The sequence below is a fragment of the Hyperolius riggenbachi genome, chromosome 9 (assembly GCF_040937935.1).
Source record: "Hyperolius riggenbachi isolate aHypRig1 chromosome 9, aHypRig1.pri, whole genome shotgun sequence".
Taxonomy (NCBI): domain Eukaryota; kingdom Metazoa; phylum Chordata; class Amphibia; order Anura; family Hyperoliidae; genus Hyperolius; species Hyperolius riggenbachi.
In genome coordinates, this window is record NC_090654.1 from 225,614,387 (window position 1) to 225,638,285 (window position 23,899).

Below are 23,899 nucleotides of genomic sequence, written 5' to 3' on the forward strand. Positions count from 1 at the left end.
CATGTTAATTCACACAGGCAGTGACATGGTTAAAATCGCATACAGCCTTACCTATGCGAAATCGCATGCAAAATCGCGGCAAAAAACGCATGCGGAATCGCACCCGCATGCGATTTGCCTGCGGTGATTCGCCGGCGATTTCGCAACGCTATAGTGGAAACGGGCCCTAACAGGGCAAAATAAAATGTAACTGCACAAAATGAATTAAAATGACACAACCAATTGTTGTGAAAAGGCAAAGATAATAACAGATTATGAGGTGTTTAGAAATAATTGTTTTTCCTTCTAATGAATGGGAAAGCCATTGGCTGGGAGATCATCAAATTAGATTACATTATTGACAACATTCATTAAGGTGTCCTCATCAATACAGCAATGGCCACAGTAATAATTAACTATTGCAAATCAAGCTTGAGAGACTTGCTCAACCCGTATCTTGTGAAAATGAAAACAAAAGCGATTCATTCCACATTCGGACAAGTGGTAAATACTTGTGTTTAATAAGCTGGTTGTGACATTACAGTATACAGCCATTTCCGGCTGCGTTACGTGAAGGAAACGAGTATGGTTGCAGTTCAACATCTGTACATTATTGCTCTTTCAGGTCTTATTTACAAATCCCAGACACTGATAGGTGCTGCCACAAGGAGGGCAGGAGGAGAAATGTGCCGCCACAAGGAGTGAAGGAGGAGGAAAGATGTGCGCAGAGAAGAAGGTATGTTCCACAGCAGAGAGGGGAGGAGGAGGAATTATGATGTCTCTTGGATGCAGAGTGGGTTTTTGTGGTAAGGGGAACAACTACTCCAACCTCACTTATTTTCCTATAGGAGGGAGGTGTAGCCTAGAGAGTACGCAGCATCTGGACAGTGGTGTTGATGTTCTATTTCAGCACCATGTGGTTTGCAACCCGAACAGCCTCATTCAGCAACATTTCAGCACCGGACAGTAGGAAGGGTTGTTTTTTTCAATTTAGCTCTGATACTTCCCGATTCCAAGCTATAGGAAGAAAAGTATAAGAGATAAATAGAACACTACTGGACAGTGAGAAGTTTGAAGAGCAACAAGGAGCAACGTGGCACCTTTGAAGGGACAGTCACATGACTCTAAGCTATGGACTCTTCCAGCAGGAGGTTGATTTGTGGGGTTCCCTGATCTGTGCTTGGTCTTGGTGATTGATGAAATGGGCTTCAGAACAGTAGGTTTTGTGAATTTATTCCATGATTTACAGGTGAGGTGATCACTAATGTCACAACTTCCATTTGTGTGTTAGGAGATAAACAAAACATCCACTACTGTATAGTCCCAATGACCTTCACAGTTTCTTGATCACTAAAGTTTGTTCCACTTTATGAAATGGTTTGCCACATATCATTTGGTATGGGTCACTTACCTCAGAACTCCTTGATGTCTGTACATTCCCTACTAATTCCCCATAAGGTAGCTGACAGATAATTAACACAGCTGCAGTAAGCAATCAGTTGTTAGCATGTTTGGTTTGACAGCAGCCAATTTATCTTTTTAGGTAAGAGCAGATAGCCTATTGGGCAAATTTTCCATTCAGCACTAGTAATCAGACAAAATACAAATTTCTATTTTCTAAATTTATCACTAATATTTTATCAGTATTTTTATTGCACCAACGCATTATGCAGCACCTCAAGCAGTTTATGTGCCAATATCCCTATCAACACGTCTAATTTTGATGGGATTGTGGAAGTATGGTGGGGAACCTAGAGGAAACCCATGCAAGCACTTAGGCCTTGTTCACATTGCGTTCCGATCGCATTGACCTTTTTTTTTTTACGCAATTTTTTATTACAATTCCCAGCACTTGGGTGGGCGGGGTGTTTTTGTTAAAAGCGCTTTTCTGAGCGCTTTTCCAGAGCGTTTTCAATTCACTCCCTGTCAGGAAGTGAACTCTTTGACCCGGAAAATAATAAATACAATGTAATTATGCTTAAAAACGCGAACGCAATCGCTGCACAAAATGATTTTGTGAGCGTTTTGCGTTTTTCCTATACCATCCATTGAGGCGGAATCGTCTCAAAAAAGGTACAGGCACCGCTTTGCTGAGGAGATTGGAAACGAACCGCTCAGATGTGAACCCCCTGTAGGGAATCATTGCACAAGCGTTTTTAGGGTTATTTTGAAAATCGACTGAACTTGAAAAAAAAAAAAAGGGCAAAAACGCCCTTAGTGTGAACGAGCCCTTAAACAGCATACAATCTCCATGAACATATTGTCCTTGATCAGTATCAAACAATGTACCTTGGAGCTACCAGTGAAGCTTGTACAATGCATTCACTTCAAGCTAAAAAAAAAATCATGACTTTGTTTAAAGGACAGCTGAGTCTGCCATATTTATTTTCTTTCAAGCAATACCAGTTTCCTGACTGTCCTACTGATCCTTCTGAACAAGCATGCAGCAGATCAGGCGTTTCTGACATTTTGGCCTGGTGCACACCAAAAACCGCTAGCAGATCCGCAAAACGCTAGCAGATTTTGAAACGCTTTTTCTTATTTTTCTGCAGCGTTTCAGCTAGCGTTTTGCGGTTTTGTGTAGCGGTTTTGGTATAGTAGATTTCATGTATTGTTACAGTAAAGCTGTTACTAAACAGCTACTGTAACAAAAAACGCCTGGCAAACCGCTCTGAAGTGCCGTTTTTCAGAGCGGTTTGCGGTTTTCCTATACTTAACATTGAGGCAGAAACGCATCCGCAATCCAAAATCTGCAGCAGCCCGGGAGTATGCGTTTCTGCAAAACACCTCCCGCTCTGGTGTGCACCAGCCCATTGAAATACATTACCCTAGCAGATCCGCACCTGCAAGCGGATCGCAAACTGCAGACGAACCGCTCTGGTGTGCGCTAGGCCTTACAGATCTGACAAAATTAGCTGCATGCTTGTTTCAGGTGTGTGATTCAGACACTACGGCAGCCAAATAGATCAGCAGGCTGCCAGGCAACTGGTATTGTTTAACCCCCTCCCAACCACCTAACGCCAACTGGCAGTGGGAGAATGGCAGCTACAGTACCGCCTAACACTGACTGGCATCAAGTCCTTTAGCTGCAGATTAGCAAGGATGCATTCTCACTTGAGAGATGGAGCTCCGCTCCGTAAACAACCTGCCAGCGGTGATCATTGCTGGCAGGTTGATTGAGGGTAAAACCGCCATTTTTTTCTGCTTTACAGCGCTGTGATCTACTGCAGTGCTGTACTGGGGACAGCCCTGCCACTTGGCTGTCCCCTGGAGCTGCTCACTACGCAATCCCCTCTCATAGGTTGATCCCTCTGATTGGACCTTGGGGAGGAGGGAAAACTTTGACAAAAATAAAAATTTATTTTAAAAAAAGACAATTAAATTAATTAAAAAAAAAAGCCTGCAGCAGCGATCAGGTCCCACCAACAGAAAGCTCTGTTGGTGGGCAGAAAAGGAGAGAAGATTCATTTTGTGCTAAGTTGTATGGCTGTGCAGCAAGCGGTAAAAGCGAGATATTTCAAGCCTTTATTTGTTTATTATTATTATTTAGTATTTATATAGCGCCGACATATTACGCAGCGCTGTACAATGTATATACATATCTATATCTTGTCACTAACTGTCCCTCAAAGGAGCTCACAATCTAATCCCTACCATTGCCATATGTCTATATTATGTAGTGTAAGTACTGTAGTCTAGGGCCAATTTTTAGGGGAAGCCAATTAACTTATCCGTATGTTTTTGGAATGTGGGAGGAAACCGGAGTGCCCGGAGGAAACCCACGCAGACACGGAGAGAACATACAAACTCTTTGCAGTTAGTGCCCTGGCTGGGATTCGAACCAGGGACCCAGCGCTGCAAGGCGAGAGAGCTAACCACTACGCCACCATGTTATAATTTTTATGATTATGGTTTACAGCTTATGAGAACCCCAAAATCAAAATCTCTGACCATTCGAATATTGTGACAATGTCCTGTATTCTAGGCTCAAAGTGTCCGATTCTAGTCAGCTAATTAATCCAAAACACCTGAAAAGAGTTCCTATTCCATATATAAGTTTCACCTTTGAAGATGAATTACTGAAATAACTTTTGCACAATGTTCTAATTTTATGGGTTTCACCTGTATGATCCACTGGAGTTTCATAGATGAAGTTGAATATTTAAATTGATATTGCACAGTTATTGTAGTATTATTGTAACTGTGCGCTGATTAGGAAACTTACCTTTTTAAACTACAAATGTTCTACCGTCTAAACCCTCTCAAGAGATATACTGAGGGGCAGTGGACTTGGGGACTAGGTGTAGGAAAATGCAACAGCCATGTCACAGTAAACTTCCTTGGATGTTGAGATCGGTCTTAGTTCAGTTCAGACTTTGAATGTCCGAGCAGTTGTGTATTAGGGGTCATTACAAGGACCTGCTAGCTTTAGCAAATGACCTGCTGACCACTTTGGTCCCTGTACTCTCCCTATTGTGACTCATTAGCAGTTATAGGGGGTAAGATGGCTATTTCCCCACATTTTAAACGAGTTTGTACATTTCCTACCTGTCTACAACTAAACTTTATTGTTCAAGACGTCAGAATATAACTTTTTTGTTATACTTAGGCTACGTTTCCAATATAGCGTGACATTTTCGCCTGCAAAAAAATCGGATAAGATTTTTCTGATTGGTGAAAATTCACATGCAAATATTTACAAGTTTTTATGCGGATTTCCGTACGTGAAAATTCGCATTAGTTAAATATAACACAATCTGCCTAGTAACAGCTTAGTCAAGACTGCTGACAACTTCCTGTAACCATGGATCTAATGTGAATTTTCGGGCAAGTAACGCAAAAATTCGCATTGCCTATACAAAGCATTGTACGCAAATTGTACGCGATGTCCAAGCACAAGTGGAAACTAGGCCTTAATGAAAACAGGTCCCTGTGCCTGTCACTTCTATACAGGTCTCTTCTGCAAGAGAAAATGAGAAAACTAATTGAAAATTTCCCTGGATTATAAAAACTGGTCAAGCTTTATAGAGAATGTCTGGTTGCCTAAAAATACATTACTTCAGTTCATGCAATATAAAGTAATGGTAATCTACTGCAAATAATATTAATAAATTATACAGTTCTGTCCCCTCCATCTGCTGGAGATGCTCTCGACTGACTCTAAATTATTATTCCCACATGTGGTGGTCCTGCCCCCTAATCCAGCAAATTTGGAAACATGTTGTGGTTCTTCTCAGGATAAATACAGGCCTAGACGTTTGTATCAATGAAGTGAAGGTGATCTTTGGACAGGGTTCGCAACCCAGTACCAAGTTATCTATGGACCTCTTAATGTTTTCCACCTTGGTGGGTAAGAAACTAATTGTAGAGTACTGGGGTACAAACATAAGCCCTACAGCATCAAGTTGGCTTACTGGATATAATGAGCTCCTTGAGGTAGAGACCTGAAACCCCATTTGATGCCTCAATGATTACTCAACGTATGATTCAATGATTCAATGTACAGAACAGATAAACAAAGCTTTACGATTTATATTCCGATAAAAAAAAAAAAAAAAATCAGCCATACTATTTATAATAAGGGTAGATTTATTTAATTCGATATCTTACACACCTCTACACTTGCTTTTTAAGTGTTCTCTGCCTTCCTTTTGTCTTCCCTTCCTTGGAAGTTTGCCCCCTTTCCTTCCTTCTCAGGTTATACTTTTCTTTTCTCCAATCTTATGTAATATTTAATAAAATCTGATTTGCAAACCATGATGAGATTCTATGCCCAACATCAAGAGCGTGGTGATAGACTGATGAGCACAACAGTTCTACGGTTTTTATTTAGAATATACAATAACAAATCTATGGAAAGTTATGATTATCTGTCTTGAAAAGGAAGGCCACTGATGGCCCTGGCAGATGTCTTATATTGAATAATTTAGGGAGTGACAGAGCCACCCATCTGGGCTTCCAGACAAGGATACAAGTCACCTTGATGACAACAGCCAAGCTATAAACCACTTTACTGAAAATTAACTGTCCTCTAATTGACAACATATATCATCTGGAAGACCATAAACAGATTGAAGGCATTTACTAACTATTTCCTGACCATAATTCTATGGTACCTGTTGCCAAGTCCTTGAAAGCTATTTTTAGAGTTGCTAATGGAGAAAGATCCCTGGAGAGGGTCAGCTGCCTGTCACGGTGTTGCCTACACGAGCATTGTTATAGTGTGGTGTTTGTTTAGGATCCAGCAACTCACGCAGCTGTACGGCTGCTTGCCAGGAGACAGAAATACTTCAGCACCATAGTAACCTGGCATCTGTGCTTTGTCAAGACGTGATTGCACATGCAGATGACAGATTACACTGCTTATCCAAAACAGTGTTGGTGGCACGCTGGCATAAATAACTGGTTTCTTCAAGATAGCAGCTAACTTGCAATGTAAATCATAAATGGGTGTAGTGACCATTTTGTATGTTAAATTTCCAAGAAAATGTATTAAAAGGAGAAACAAAACAAATCTTGCAGATAAGCCACTAACAAAAGATAAAATTTGATCTACATCTAGCACAAAGTCCCAAATCCTTAAAGTCCCCATACATCACCCAGATCTCTCTCTGACTGAATCTGATCAGGGCTGACAGCAGAGGAGGCCTGGGGCTGTGGCAGCTGGACAGGTGAGAATTTACACTGCACACAAGCCCCTGGGGGGTGGGGTACATTTTACACTTGGGCGGGACAGCAGCCAGGTCCGTCTGTCGTCACCATATCAAACCCCGTTACTGCTGCGCACCCAACTGCCCAAAAGTCACAGATTTTCCAGCATGCTTGAATACATTTGACCACTTTCAGCCAAAAATCAATCAAATCGTTGATCGGTCATGCTTGTTGAGACATGTATTTTTATCCAAATCGGGTGGTTGATTGGACTGCAAAATCGCTAGATGTATGGGCACCTTTGCAACCTGTTTTATAATTAAACAGAAATGTATCTTGACCTGTAGCTGCCAACATGTGTTCTCTAATTTCTCTGCAGTAGTCTCAAAAAGTGTGAGTACTGACTGATGTACTCTATTAGTAAAGACTGTTATCAGGTTAGGTTTTGGTACTTTGTTCTCATCCTAAGATTACCAAAATTTGTACAGGACTATACCATATGAACACATAAATAAGAGGCAATTCTGTCATATATGAATGACAATGTAGCTATATAAATCAATTATAATAATAATACAAGTATGTATAAATCTTTTAATTTAGTTCATCTCTAGTAAACTTTAAGGGCCGGATCACACTGGCATTAAAAACTGTTTAAAGGAACTAAATGGACCGAATCCTAACGTTTGTGAATAGGATCCGTTCACATTGCTCTATTCAAGCAGGTGGAGTGGGCAGAGAGGAGCTCAAGCTTTTTGGGCCATGATTTTTCCAGATCGATGGATGCATCGCATTGACTGCTGGGTCACAGATGGAAAACTGATGGTTAATTAAGAAAAAAAAAAAAGCTGATCTGTTTGACGGATCAATTTTTACACTGATTAGTGCACTGTGAACTGGCCTTAACCTCTTAGCGGTAATCCCGAGTCAGGCTCGGGACAGAAATCCGCAGCACAGAGCGGCAATCCCGTGCCTGAGTGAGTTATATGCAGGAGCTGCTGACTGTAGATCTCTCAGTGGTATGTATTTTTTTTTTCTTGTTTGTAGAGTCTAAAAGCTTGTGAAAAAAATTGCAGATTTTAGACCCTAAACGTGGAAATAATCATAACGCCACGGAGGTTAACAGAGTCTATGATTGTGTTAAATATGGTTATCATTTTAAGTCTGTTTCTCTTTCCTATATCATGGTTTTGAATGGGAATATAAAATGTGCAGTCAGGCTTTGAATGGAATGTTTTGACTGGTTAAAAATGGTAAAAAGAAATACAACTTTTCTCTAGGTCCTTGTGTTGTGTGTCTGTAGATTTATTCCTTTGCAGTTCTGTTGAGTTGTCACATTACTTGGACGAGTTAGAGATATTAGAAGTTCCCTTGAATCTATAACACATCAGTATCAGTTAATTTGCACAGTTAGCGGCACATCTTTAGTAGAGATGGTCGAGAAGAAGCCAATAATGTCAAGTTAATGCAAAGTTCTGCAGCTTGGAATTGGACCAGTCAAATTCAGGAATGAATCATTTCAATTACTGCATTTTTTACTCCAGAGACCCCCCCCCCCTTCCACTACCCCAAAAAAAAGAGAAAAAAAAGAGTTTGTGTGTGTGGAGTCTGTGCATCTTATGGACCAAACAACACGTATTCGGGCTGGCGGCAGGGCTACCCACCCGTGCTCTCTCTCCCCCTTTTGCAAGCTAACAGTAAGCCCCGCCCCATGCAGCATATAACTGCAGTGGAGCCCTCACCTCTCCAGCCGGAGCACTCAGAATCCTTTCCATCTTCTGACTTGTATCGTTAAAGGAGTCATCAGGGAAAAATAAATAAAATAAGTGCTACTTACCGGGGGCTTCCTCCAGCCCCAAGCTCCCAGCATGTCCCTTGCCGCAGCCCTCCCCGCAGCCGTTCGCCGCAGCTCGCTCCCGGTCCCCGGCGATGACGTCAGGCCGACCTCCAGGTCTCCAACTACTGCGCCTGCGCAGTCCGCTCCGGCCCACGTGGCAGTAATTGACGGCGCCGCTCACGCAGGCGCTGTACAGGCAGACCTGGAGGTCGGCCTGACGTCATCGCCGGGGACCGGGAGCGAGCTGTGGCGAACGGTCGTGGGGAGAGCTGCGGCGAGGGACATGCTGGGAGCATTTATTAATTTTTCCCTGATGACTCCTTTAAGCTCATCTATTCACCGGCTCAACTCATCCTGTGTTTGGGGTCCTCTCTATATTGCCACAAGTACTCCGAGACCCATGTATGTAACGTGATCATGTACATGTCGTCTGGTCATGGGGTACAGACACCCCTGGTGGTGATGGAGAAAATACACAGGAAGAGTGTGTCAGCAGACAGATGAGCTTAAGCTCTGCTGCCAACACTCTGCATGGCCTGGGGGATTCACATTTTAGATGGGGGAGACCAGGGGACCTGAAATGGGGTGGCAGCTCCACAAATTTTCAATAGATTTCATGTTATAATTTATTGAAAATCTGTGTACAGTATGTGGCAGTAATAGATCCCTCTCTGATCCAATTCGATTACAGCAATCTGATGGTTGAATCTGGCAGTCATCTATATGATATATGCCCACCTTAATGCTTCTTTCAGATGGACAGCAAATGGTGCATTAAATATGTGGTTTAGCTACCCAGTTGGGGTTTGCAGGATTTATGTTGGCTAAGCCTCCCTTTCAGCTGTAAATCAGACTGGAAACGGGACTATATATTTCGGATTATAAGATGTTCCGAACAATAAAACGCACCTAGGTTTAGAGAACAAAAATAAGGGAGAAAATATATAGTAAACCACGTGCGTTTATAAAGCAGAGGCATCTTGTGGACTTTTTACACCCAAACTGTCTCTAAGCTACCTTATCTAAGCTACACTGACCAATTACACTACACCCGTACAGATCACAAATGCGGATGGCCATGCGTGCGGAACGCGTGCGGACCGCAACGCGTACGAACGCATGGCCATCCGCGTTTGTGTGCGTTGCGTGGCTGATCCCATCACTGAAAAGTGAATGGGACAGCCACGCGTTTTGTCAAAATCTGCATGCAGCATGCGTTCCCGGACCGCACAGGTCCGGAACGCATGCAGTGTGAACATCAGACATTGCACTCTATGCAATGTCTGATGTCGTGCGTGTCGGCCTCCTGCACGCGTTTCCAAAACGCGGCTGGAAACGCGTGCAGTGTGAACGGGCCCTAACCCCTGCTGCTCCCACCAGTTGCACTGCACTACACTACACTAGACCCTGATGCTCAGCCAGCTAAACAACACTACACTACCACTTCAGTGCAAGCTTTCACCTGATCCAGCCACCGCACTCCTCTCCCCCTTGCTCCACTCCTGCTGCTGAACACAAGCTTCTCTTTTTTCTCTGTCTTCAGCTGCTGCTATATTTTCTGTGGCTTCCTGCCGCTATACAGGCTCCAGTCCGTATACTTCCTGGTGGGCTCCGTACTTCCTGATTTGTGGTTCCCATTTATTACCTGACCCCACCAGCACGTGTGCCGCACATCATGTGTGTCCCTTGTGCACTTGAGCCACCAGTAAGAGGAAACCACTAACACGGAGCCCACCAGGAAGTATGGGGACCAGAGCATGTATAGCGGCAGATGGCCGCAGTGTATATCAGCAGCTGGAGATGAAGGAGAAAAGGAGTGTGTGTACAGCAGCAGGACCAGAGCAAGGGGCAGATGTGAGCAGCATATGGATGCGGTATATATTCAGGTTATAAGACCCACCTAAGGTTAGGATCGGAATTGGGTAGGCTGATATTTTACTAATAGTGGCTTATCCCAGTGCCCAACTGATGCAGTGTTGTGATAATACATACCCCAGAGATTCACCTAATTTCCTGTCACAGAGACACACCCTCTGTGACAGGAAATTAGGTGAATCTCTGGGGTACGTATTATCACAACACTGCATCAGTTGGGCACTGGGATAAGCCACTATTAGTAAAATATCAGCCTACCCAATGCCTATTCTAACCTTAGGTGGGTCTTATAGTCTTCGAAAAGGAAGTGTAATGACAACCATAAAGGTAAACTCAACTTCATTGTCCCAGAGAAAGCAATTGAGAAATTTCCAAAAGGGGGTCAAAGGCAGCAGCAAAAACATGACAGATGAGCTAACACTTCACCACTGTATCCAAAACAAAAGTAAAGTTTTTCCACTGCTTCTACATTAACCTGTTTATACATAAAACGGCTTCTGTGACTGGTTGGGGGAAAGCAGTTGGCCACCCCAGATTATGAGCCTATCAATGCACACGTGTAATGTGTAGAGATGACTGGGTGTTTCACGGAAGATCTCCTGGATGAAGATGTGTTATGGCCACCACTTCAGATATAGCAGTGTAGGTTTGTAAAAGGCATAAAAACACTTTATGCTCATGTGAAGGTGAATACTTGTTTTATAGAGGCAAAATTAACACCAATGAAACTTCACTTCAATGAAGTGGCTGGAATCTGCAAAGCAAACTTTTATGTCCCCCGAAAAGCCAGGCATACACCCAGAACATCTGTTTTATAACACTCCTGTAGCTTATAAAATTAAAGCTAGCCATACATCATTCAACATATGGCCAGATCAACCCATCAGACCAATCTATTGCCTGCCCACACACTGTCCAGCAAGTGCGAGTCCTGCCTCCTCCAGTCTTCAGCGCCGGCACACGTGGCTCAGCACGTGATGTCACACATGCAGCATTGCCATGTCATACTGGGGTTTGTAGTGAGGTAGAAGATCGGAGGAGGCCAGGACTCCTGCTGGCAGACAAGACAGACTTTTAGGCCCCTTTTACACCTATGCGGTGCGGGGATCATGGGAGGAGCCTACTGCTGTATCAACACACTGCAGAAATACATATTTATATGTCTCTGCACCGCCAATGGTGACAGACACTTTACACTTGGGGGAACACTGGCCATGGATCTGTCACATCCGTTGAGCGTTGTGATATCACACGCTGTAACAGAAGCGCACCCATTTGAGCCCTCGCACTCGAGATTTTCCAGAAGGTCTGATCGATCATTCCAACCAATTTCAGCCAGAAATCAATTGAAAGATAGGTTGGGTGGCCATGTTGGGGCACCGATTCTCTTCCAATTCTATAAAATTATCGAATTGGAAGGTCGATTGAGTTGCAATTTCGAGTGATGTATGAACACCTTTACAGAGTAATCACTCAAACTTGCAGGGAGCTGTTTTAGGCTATTTAAGCTTTCATCGGTGCAAGACATAGGATGATATTGCCCTATGGTAGAACCTGTGAGATAGAAGGGTTACAAGGTACTCAGCTAAGTTATGGTGAACCATAAACACCATATTCACTGGCTGTTCTGAACTGATGCATCATGGGTGTCACTTACCATTCATGAATAGGTGAACCTGCAAACACCGCCTGTTTTGAGAAGGAAGAACTGTACTTTGCAGTACTTTACTCAGTAGGAGACTTGATTGGTTGTGGTTCTCCATAACCTAACCCACAACCCTGTAACGCCTTTTCGGTTTCAGAAAAAATACCATTTAGTAGCACAGATAGATAAAGCGGTAGGCAACTCACTAATACAACTGGCTAAAGCATCATTCTCAGTAAGTGACTGTTAACAGAAGGTATTATTATTTGTTAGACACAGCACAAGCAACAAGGAAGAGGTGAGGAGAGCAGCGATCAAAGCAGGGATGAGCAGCTTTTGGCATTCCGCCTGTGGCTGAAGAACCCCAGCATTTTATCTCCTCACTAGTGGACCTAAGCCCGTTTAAAAACGGGCTTGGTCTGTCACTGCGCATGCGCCGCCGCGCATGCACATTTCTGCTGCACACGTCGGCCGCACCTGCCCGCCCGACGCCCGACCATGCGCGCCCGCCCCTTTGCCCATCATCGCTCGCCGCACGTCACTCACCCTCAATGTCTCTGCGTCCCTGCACATGCGCAGAGCGCATGTAGGACACACACAGGGACATGGGACGCAGAGACAGTAGGGCTTTATTATAGAGGATGCTGGAAGTTCAGCCTGAGAAATGTGGGCCGCTAATAACGGGAGTGCCAAGAACTGCCTGCCTATCCCTAGGTTACAGGTAGCAGAAGTCAGGAGCACGGGCTGTTAGTGTGACAAAGCTGCTACTACACCTTTCTGCACACTCATGTCCACAGCGCGTGGCGCCCTCAGTTCAATGTGGAAAGTCTTGTTTTTTTCATACTCCTCGTCATCAATTATTTTGATCTGAATTGTTTTGCTGTGGATGGAAAAATAATAGGTGTCAAAGGGAAAAGCAGAAGGAAAGAATGTAAAGAAAAGAAAAAAAATAACTATGCTCCATTAGTTATTGGTTGTTTAACATAGCAATAAGGAAATTAAGGCAATGCAGAGAAGCAGCTAAGGTTATTTTTAGTTAAAAAAAAAAAAAAAATGAGATTGCTTGGTGATTTATTCCAGACTGGCATATTAATAATCCTGGAAGTCTTGCAGTGATTTCTACCCACTAGGCCTTATTTTTCTCACTACTTAAAGTGAACCCAAGGTGAAAATAAGCTGATGAGATAAACAATTGTATCTATCCTCCTACTCCTAAAAATGTCCCTTTTTTTAGGTAAGCCATGGTTTTAGGTTATGTTTTAACATTTACAAAGTAGATTAAGGCCTCCTTCACAGTGCGACGCTAAAGTCGCATGTTACAAAAAATTATAACACAGACTAACGCACAGCAATACAAAGTCTGTGTGACATTCACAGTGCACACGTTGCGTTTTGTGTGCACTGTGAGGGTGGCTGGAAAGTGTACTGGTTAAGGGCTCTGCCTCTGACACAGGAGATCAGGGTTCGAATCTCGGCTCTGCCTGTTCCGTAAGCCAGCACCTATACAGTAGGAGACCTTGGGCAAGTCTCCCTAACACTGCTACTGCCTATAGAGCGTGCCTTTGTGGCGGCAGCTCTGGCGCTTTGAGTCCACCAGGAGAAAAGCGCGATATAAATGTTCTGTGTTTGTTTGTTGTTTTGTTTGTTTGTGTAACGTGTAGCAATATTTAGAAAGTGCTGCATGCTGTGCGTTTAGCAATACATTTGCTGCGTTTTGTTTTGCACATGCTCAGTAATTTTTTTTTTTAAATAACACATGCACCATTTTCGTTCCCTCAGTATGCGACGAAAACGGTGCACCAAGAGACACATAACGCAGTGCAAAATAACGTCCAATGTCATAACCTACATGCGCTGCGTTAGGGACACGTTGTGTGACTTTAACGTTTGCATCAAACTCAACGTCCCACTGTGAAAGAGGCCTTAATGTTTAATTGTCTCTGCTCAATGGCTGTGTATCAATAGTCCCAGAATTATAACACACAAACTGTTGACCTTTTTTTTAATCTATCCCTGGCTCTCAAAAGTTGTTCTCTGCCAGGAAAAGTTTTATAGCTTATAGCTGTAATTCCTTATCAATGAGGGTTACGCTATAATCTTCCAAGGCTCTGATAAGACAAAAGTTTTCACTGACGTGCCTGAAGATTAACTCTTTTAGGCAGTACAAGAAAAAAAAAAGGAGCACAGCCTAGTTAGCAATGTTTGGCACTGTACAGACACGTTTATCTCATCACGTCACGTCACCTTGGTTACACTTTAAGATGCTTCGTGATATTCCCATTGGTTAACAAAAGAAGTTGTTTGGTCTCATACATGCATCTGTCAATGCCACTTATACATGGTAAATAATGGCAGCTTGAAATGAACACACAAGCATTGTAGTTATGAGATGATATGGAGTTCAGGCAGCATTATTTCAAAGGTCTAAAGAGGTCTTCAGCTTCAGACAGACACATAAGCCAGCATATTTACAGGTATCTTTAATATGAATGTGTATATATTCTGTACTGTCATTTGAGGCTTGATGTGCGACTCCTATCAACAAAGAGGCTCAGATCACTGAAACCTTGGCTCTCAAGCTTTTCTTTTCTCTTCGTTACTACAGGGCATCAGGTTTGCGATATACTTATGTGTCATCTATGGGCGGAAGATCATAAGAGCGTGTGAGCGATTCTACAAAGTCAGCGTAAGTTATTACAAACTGTACGCTATTACGGTAGCTGAAAAGATTTTGCATATCATATCACAGGCTGAAGGGGACAAACAAAAAAAAGGTCAATGAATGGGTCAGACAAGGCCCCTATCTCCTGGGCATCATAATAGCTGCTGTGGCTACTGTCTTGATAGAAAGGGTGTGACTGCACATTTTGCCTCTTTCTCACTGGCGCATTGCCTTACCTTGTTTTACGGCAGGGTAATGCTATGCCAATGAACGTCTATGGGCATTTCAAACCTGGCATGGAGCAATACAACGGAAGTTGCGAATTTGATGCACGAGTAAGGCCCCGTTCACACTTGCGTTTCTGTGCCAAACGGACCGGATGACCTGACCGGATCTGGATTGGAACCGTACGGTTCCGATCCGGATCCGATCCGGTTGCATCAGGTATAAATAAGGCTGCGATCACGATCAGTTTGGTAAAAGTTATAAATAAAACTATATAATTGTTGGGGTCTGGGAGGTCAGCAGAAGGTGCACCTGTAGAATCAGGTCCTCCGCTGTTTAGGCCTCACCTCCACCTCCGACATACTGCCAAACAGCTCCAGCACGTTAGTCACTGCTGCTCCACTCCAGAAATGCTTGGCCCATGTGTCCCCATCCAAAATGGCAGCAAGAATACGCATAGGAAGTGGGGTAGAACGTCAGGTGTTTGTAGCCAGTGTGTTCTGTGCTTTCCGTTTCCCATTGGTTTCTATTTGCGGATGGTGCAGTCAGGCTCCGGTCCGGGTGCGTGGGCCGGATGATCCGGACCCGAAAAATAGCGCATGTTGTAAAAGTGTCCGGAGTCCGGATCCGATCCGGCTCCGTTCTGTACGGAACGGACGCATGTGAACGTCCGCATAGACTTTGCATTGCTATGCGGAACGTACGTTCCGTTTGTACAGTATACGGTCCGGATCCGATCAGGCGAATCCGGACAGCGAACGCTAATGTGAACCAGGCCTAACTGAAGCGTATTTTCTCAATACACTTCGTTGCAATTCAAGCTTCAGCCACAGGAAGTGGGCGCTAGAGGGCCTCACTTCCTGCTTGGCCTGCAGCCAGAAGGGAGATTACCACGCATTACCGTGGCAATCCCCAAAGGCTATTTGTAGCTCTGCATTGATAGCACTACAACGCTGGTTAGCAGTGGTAAATCTGCCTCTCTCTGCAGGGCTATGACACTTCTCAAGCCTTGTTTCAGTCTGCTGGCCAGCACAGTTGCGTAGTGAATATCGCTCTTGCTTTGCAATGCTGGGTCTCCAGTTAGAATCTCAGAAAGGGCACTATCTGCATGGAGTTTGTATGTTCTCCCCGTGTCTGAGTGGTTTCTCCCACATCCCAAAAACAGATAAGGTAATTGGCTACCCACTAAATTGTCCCTAGACTTCATACATACACTACACATACATAGACATATGACTATGGTAGGATTAGATTGTGAGCTCCTCACAAGACAATATACTCTATATAGCACTGACATGTTCCGCAATGCTGTACAAATACTAAATAATAATAATATTTTGCACTTAGGTTTCTTTCACACGGGAGGCTGAAGGTGGTGAAATGAAAGCAACTGCCCGATGCCCTCCACTTACCCGACAAGTGTACAGTTCAGTCTGCAGTGTGAAAGGCCTAATTTAGCAAAAAAAAAAAAAAAAAACTGTTTTCTGGTGGTGACCGCCATGTCTGAGAGGTAGAACAAGATATCTGCAGTTCAGCCTTAATTACACTCATATCAAACATATACTGCTGTGTGTGGAGACAGTGAATGAAGAGCTGCATGAGCAGCAAAACAGAAATGTTATAATAATGACACATTCACAGTTCTATGACCACAGTTACCTTTATGAGGTGAAGCTGACCTTTACACACGCTGCACACAAGGGCATTTAATTGCCCTTTTCAAAACACACCAAAGATGTGGCCTTCCCAGGTCATGCTCCAAGTATGTTAGGGGGAATTTATACAGCAACTGGGGCCTGGAGCAGGCTTATCCGAGATTCAAAGACGAATGTAGAGTTTTTACAGCATATCGGTTTTATTGTATTTGGGTAACTCTATGCATAGTTTGGTTGAAAAAAGACACTTGTCCAAGTTAGACCAGAAAAATTAAATAAGCAAGAACTAGTACCTTTCTTTCCTTCACCCTCACATATCCCAGATGATCCAGAGGAAGGGGAAAAAAAACTCTTACAAGGCTTTGACCAATTAACTTTAAGGGAAAAGAATTCCTTCCAGGCTCCAAATGGCAGATAAAATCCCTAGAGCAAATCTGCTGTGTAAAACCTAGTAATTATAACCGCGGATGTTCTCCAGTGCAAGAAAAGCATTCAAACTTCTTTTGAAGTATCCCTTGGCCCAAAAGAAAATTAAAAACTGGGGTAACAGGCATGTGTGGTGTGCTCTCCTCATGCCCACCGCTCCTCCTGTTCTCCTCTGGCACCCTCTGTTACTGTGTACCAACCCTCCAAAGCTACATCCTGGCTGGAAATGGTTAGTGAAGACTGCGCAGGCACTGCCTGGCAACACAAATCCTTGACTCCTGCCGATTGCTGCCCAGGAGTCGGGACTCACCACAGAAATGAACACTACTGAACCTTTTGAACTAGAACACCTTGGCCAGCACTGCCAGATGCCAGCAATCGGTATCCTCAGCAGCACCAGCCATCACAGTAGGTTTCTTTCATGAAGAACTGGGTCATCACTGCTGAGCCTTACCCTCCCTCTGCCCCCCCCCCCCCCCCCCCAATATGTCTCATTAGGGATAATAGATGATGCAAAGTGTGACTGGTGGCGCTGTAGTATGTTAGCCTTGGCTCTTGGCTTTCAGACATTATTCCTCCATCCTTCCAGAACCTGTATGAGCCAAAACCAATTCCGGGTGCAACTCCCCTTGTACATGGCAAAACAAGTGATTCTGATCAGGAGCACTCCATGCATGCGCACTACGTAGTTGTGACATAGTGTGCAGGCACATAGCGTTTCCGGCCACGGGTGCGAGTTCAAAGATCCGCGGCGCCAGGCAGCGCCTGTGCAATCTTCACTGATGCACCTGACCAGGAAGTAACTTTGAAGGGTTGGTACACAGTAATGGAAGGCTTTGGAGGAGATTGGGGGGAGCAGTGGGCATACGGAGAGCCCACTACACATGCCTGCTCCCCTGTTTTTACATTTTCGTTTGGGCTAAGGTATCCTTTAATTGCAGATATAGAATTTGTCATAACTACTTCCTGTGGTAAAATATTTCACATTTTATCCACTCTCTGTTGTATTGCCAGAGGTAGGTCCACCGCTACCTCCTTTTAACTGGACGTTAGTGTATTTTATCCCAAGTGGCGCCTCTGTTTACCTACAACCCTTGTTATTATACAACCCTTGTGCCAGTGCCAGGATTGTCTCCACCCATCCAGTGAATGACGAGCAGGCTTACACGACCTCAGAATACAGGTCCACATAAAACCACCTTAGCGGTATGGACGAGCTCAGCTCGTCCATTACCGCCGGAGGGTGCCGCTCAGGCCCTGCTGGGCCGATTTTGATCAAATAAAGAGCAGCACACGCAGCCGGCACTTTGCCAGCCGCGTGTGCTGCCCGATCGCCGCCGCTCTGCGGCGATCCGCCGCGAGCAGCGGCGAAAGAGGGTCCCCCCAGCCGCCTGAGCCGCCTTTCAGTTGGCTGCATGAAATAGTTTTTTTTTTAATTTAAAAAAAACCCTCATGCAGCCGCCCTGGCGATCTTAATAGAACGCCAGGGTGGTTAATAAAAAGATCTTCTAAAAGTCAGGTCTTGTTCTTGTGCTCAATGGCACAAAGTGTCTGCAGGAAATAAGGGCCAGTTTCCTGCGATTACTTGTCACAATTGTTACCAACTCAAACACAACAAGATTGTCACCAAAACAATAGAGATTATAAAACATTATCCAGGTGGCTTTGCCGGCTAAGCTAGTCTTAATCCAGAACGCATGTAACAGTATTGCAGAAAGCGCTCCTGGATTTACTTCTTGTCACATTTCATTACACATTGCACATCTTTCATCCACTGTGTACCAGAGAGCACAGCACAGCCAATGCCAAGTGTTCCATTATTGTCTATCCCAGTGCAGTCCATTTCATTGCACATCCTGTCCTGCTAACAAAATGCAAGTGCCTTCTATGGAAAATAAACACATCTACAAAGACTCGAGTCCAAGTTTCCACATCTAAGCAAAGCCCAAGATCTGTTCATTAACATTTATAACTAAGAACTTGTGTGTGGTCCATTTTACTATTATCAGCCATTTCAGTGTAAAGCCGAATACTGTACACATGCTTTATGACTGACAGTCGCTCTGTTTGCACAATACTTGTTCCGAAAGTGGTCAAACATGTTGCTTGGCTATGGGGAGTGGAGGCAGGGGCTATTGGCCAAGGGAGAGGTGCCAGACAATAGTGGTTATTCGCTCAGTGACAAAGCAAGGAAAAACCCTTAAAGGACACCTGAGGTGACATGTGACATGATGAGACAGACATATGTATGTATGTACAGTGCCAAGCGCACAAATAACTAGGCTGTGTTCCTTTTTTTTTTTTTTCTCTGCCTGAAAGAGTTAAACATCAGGTATGCAAGTGGCAGTTTCTGTCCGGGTCGGACTGGGTCAGACTATAGCATATCACTCACCGATAAGTACTTACATCCATAAAATCTGTTCCTGTCAGTAAATGGCTTCTGGGAGCAGAACAGAGATAAAAAGGGTCAATAATTCATAAATTTTAGCTCTGGCATACTTCAATGAATGTGTCTTTGAGCAGAGACAATGAAACAGTAAGAACTTAAAAACTAGATTTAAATATAAAATAAAAAACTGTGAGATATCTAAAAAAAACAAATAAAAAGTAATTTTTAGGAGAATGAGGATAGATACAATTGTTTTTCTCAACAGTTTATTTTTACCTCGGATGTCCTTTAAGGCCTGTACACACATCCAACAAAAGCACACACGTAACCAGACTACATGACCGGCTGCACAACTACCGTGGATATGACCTGTATTTCCATACAGCCAAACAAACTAGACGACAAACTCGCATACTGCGCACACAAGCGGAACGACGGACTGTACGATATGGCCTCATTTATAACAAGTAGACGTCATTCAAACGACTTGTACATGTGTGGGCAACTGCACAATATCAGTCCAACAGTCATGTGAGTTGATCCACTGGTTGTATCAGGCAAACCGCTTGTTATCAATCACTCGTCTAGTCATTCGTTACGCGTACACATGCCCAACTATCATTCAACAAACCAAGTCTGGACAATAGATGAGTGGAAAAGTTGCACGTTTGTACGAGCCTTTATTAATGCTAGATTTTTACAAGACAATAAAATACAATAACGTGTTGGCTTTTCAGTCTGGAGCGTGATGAGGTTGCAGGAGCGTGATGGGGGTTGTGCGCGCAGCCAGATTACTGAGGGGTATTATAAGAGAATGGAGCAACCGGAGACGAAGCAAACACACTTCATGGGGCTGGAGGAAGCCCCAGGTAAATATAAATACACCAATACCACCCATCTCAGGTTTCCTTTAAGAGGAAATAAATATGGCAGCCTCCATATCCCTCCCACTTCAGTTGTACTTTAAAGGAATACTTAAGTCAAACGAAAAAAATGACTTTTACTCACCTCGGGCATCCCTCAGCCCCCCGAAGCTGGATGGTGCCCTCGCAGCCCCGCTCCGATCTTCCTGTCCCCGCCGGCGGCTACTTCCGGGTTCGGCGACATCCGCCGACAGGCTGGGAACGCGGCTGATTTTCCGCGTTCCCAGCCGCTATATCACCCCTCTATGCTGCTATAGCGGATGCCCCAGGTGAGTAAAAGTCATTTTTTTCGTTTGACTTAAGTATTCCTTTAAGGTAAATTGTCAGTTTTATAAAAAATATCAAGAATACAATAATGCATTGCAAAGCAAAATATGCAGAGATGAGAGAACAAAACTGCCTCTGAGCATGAACTGTTAATAAACGTTAATGAATGTTTACAGAGACAGCATAATGGTGCATAAAGGTATTACTGCAGCTCTGGGAAAAATGAAACACAATTTTTGTAATTTACCAATTTTGATACTCCCTAGATCACTATATTTCACAACACTATCATAACAAAGCAAGCATTTCGGTATTATAACTCCGTGTCTGAAACTTGTGAACAACTAACGCAATAAAACAATTGCTTTTATTAGGAACTGCTACATCATAAGCAGATTGTGCCTTTGCCTGTTAAGCTTTTGGGTCCTTTTCAACATGTGCTGCAGCGCCATGTTTTAATGCTCCCCTAGTGTGCCTCCCCCAGCAGCCTGTAATGCAGAGTTGGCGCAGGGAGTGTTTTCATATTTACCTGTCCGGACGCTGGATTGCCTCTCCCTCTGGAGCAGGTGCTGCAATGCCAACATTTTCTGGGTTCCAAGAGATTTAGAAAGTGTGGTCAGTGTTGGAGCACTGCTCGGTGGTGGAAGAGACTTTTACACCACCCCTCTTCCACCACCGAGCGGCGCTGCAATGCTGATGTCACCCTCTCAGTCCTGATCACGTCATATGTGTTTGGGAGTCAGAACAGGATCCTGGCTTTGCAGCGTTCTCTCTGGAGGAAGAATAGGTGACCCAATGGATGGAACAAGAAAATATGAGACTGCTCCCTGTGTCCACTCTGCATCAGGCTGTATTAGAGCAGCCCAAGTTTATCCAGCTGCTGCTGCCCTGCCTAAAGTAACAAGATAGCTCAGACAGGGCTGTTAATAGATTAGAACCACTATCACACAAAAAAAAAAAGAAAAAAGAAAAAGTAAAATAAATATGTATGCACAGTATTAAAGAGACACAAACAAAAAAAAGATATAATGATTTGTATGTGTAATACAGCTAAGAAATAAAATATTAGGAGCAGAGACATAAGTCTACGGCCCAGTGCACACCAAAACCAGTAGCAGATCCACAATACGCTAACGGTTTTGGGAGCTGATTTCAGAGCGATTCTAGGTATGTTTAGAGAGGTTTTCTAAACATACCTAGCGGTTTTGGGTGCGTTTTTGTGTAGCAGATTACACATATTGTTACAGTAAAAGCTGTTACTGAACAGTTACTGTAATAGAAATGCCTGGCAAACCGCTCTGAAGTAGCGTTTTTCAGAGCGGTTTGCGTTTTTCCTATACTTTACATTGAGGACGAAACGTTTCCGAAATCCGCAAACGCGCAGCAGGAGGCGCGTTTGCGGCTTGGCAAAAACCGCAAACCGCCGGTGTGCACCATCCCATTGCAATACATTAGACAAGCGTTTTTGTAGGCGGATGCGGCCGGCGGATCGCTCCAAAAATCGCTCAGTGTGCACTGGGCCTAATATTGTTTCCAGTATAGGTAGAGTTAAGAAACTCCAGTTGTTATATATATGCAAAAGAGCCACTGAGCTCCACGACTTTCAAAGTCGCAGAGAGCGCTGTCTTCTGAAGCTTGTTATCTCAAGTGTCTGTCAATGTATTTTCTTTTTTTCTGCAGAGAAGGGTTCAAAAGTTCACTAGCCTGCTCTGTAAAATCATTTAGAATGTGGAGTAGTGTGTAAACTGCAAATATTAGCGAATGATGCAATGTTATGAAAAAAACTATATAACTGAAAATAAAAATAAAAATATTTTCTTTGCTACTAATGTTCTAGTAATTATCCGTACTACACAACCAATTATATCGTACTGTTTTCCCGTTTCAGTGTCTCTTTAAATGTACATTTGTCCCAGAGTAAAATGTACTACAAATTCCTTTTTTTCCCCCCTATGTTGCTGTCACTCACAGTAGGCTGTAAAACTCTGACAAATGTGATACTTTTTAGAGCAATACACCTTCCCATAAGGGGGATTTTCAGGGATTTCTTTATTTTCAAAAGCACTTACCAGGGGCGGAGCAATAGGGGGTGCAGAGGTAGCGACCGCATCGGGGCCCTTGGGCATGAGGGGCCTCAAAGGGCCCTCCCTCAACTACAGTATTAGCTCTTTATTGGTCCTGTGCTCATAATAATCACTTCTATAGATACTTTGAATAGAGGAAATCATTAAACTGTTCCCCATCCCCTTCATGCACCTCTGACACTGTAGTTGCCATTGGAAGATTTTGATGCTCCGTATCAATGGTTATGTATATAGTGCTTCAGGGACCCCATTGTAAAACTTGCATCGGGGCCCACAGCTCCTTAGCTACGCCACTGGCACTTACTGAACAGTAGTTGCTCAGCCCAGCTGCCAAAATAGTGTGCAAGCGAGTAGGGAGGCCGGCTATTATGTTTTTATAGATCCTTTTCAGGGAATGCTTTTGTAAAAAATAAAGGAAATACTGCAGTATTGGTGAAATCGTTAGAATATTGAGACTACTGCTTCACCTCATGCAGTTACTGGGCAGTGCTCAACTAGGTTAGCAGGACCCAAACAACAAGCGAAAGAAGAAAGAGTCCGCACCTCTCCACCAAGCCTGCTTTATTGCTGGACGTATCTATAAATCCACATCGATCACAGCTGATGTGTTTCGGACATACTAGTCCTTAATCATAGTTTTGGGTGCTGCACATAAATCCTTAGAAAAATCCAGCTGCCTGCTTAGCCGCCTCCTCCTGGTCAGTCTACAGCCAGATATCAGAGGGGAGCTGTGGCTTCAGGTGGCAATCACTCTTCCCCTGAATGCCCATGTGACTAAGGTAGAGGGTTCCAGATAGGCTGGGTATGAACAGCTATTATTCGTTTTTATTTTGCATTACAACAGAATGCAGTAAATTATTTAAAGTATATCTGTAGGGAAAAAATTGCCCAATTTGGCCATTTACCTTGGAAGAGGGTGCCTCTGGACCACGAATCGTCCAGGATGCAGCCTCAGGCGCGACATTCAGGCAGCACATGCCTGGGGGCGGCGCTGGGCAAAAACTGCAAGTGATGCTGTTCGCCGCTGAAGGAGGAGAGACAGGGACGAGCCGCCAGACAGCACTGACCCGGGTAAGTGACCTGTCCTATGCTGGTGCACCTATACCTGGCTACCCTAAACAGGGACTAACCATCTACCTATACGGAGTGTGGGGGTTATTTTTCGCACCGCGGCTATAACGTGCAGTGCAAATTGTTGGGTGATGTGCGATCATTCCAAAATGGGGGAGCAAATTCTCACAAGTTTGCTTCAGGCAGCAAAAAAAGTCTAGAACCGTCCCG

General features: G+C 43.9%; 1 protein-coding gene across 2 annotated transcripts in view; it reads right to left on the reverse strand.

Annotated features, from left to right (window-relative positions):
- Positions 1-23,899, reverse strand: part of SLC8A3 (solute carrier family 8 member A3) — a 426,307-nt gene that overhangs the window by 91,276 nt on the left and 311,132 nt on the right. Inside the window, exon 3 of one of the 2 annotated variants that reach the window (XM_068254068.1) lies at positions 12,761-12,867. The exons of the other annotated variant lie outside the window; for it this stretch is intronic. Within the exon in view, the coding sequence (XP_068110169.1) occupies positions 12,761-12,867 (107 nt within the window). The remainder of the gene's footprint in view (positions 1-12,760; positions 12,868-23,899) is intronic. 2 annotated transcript variants of the gene reach the window in all.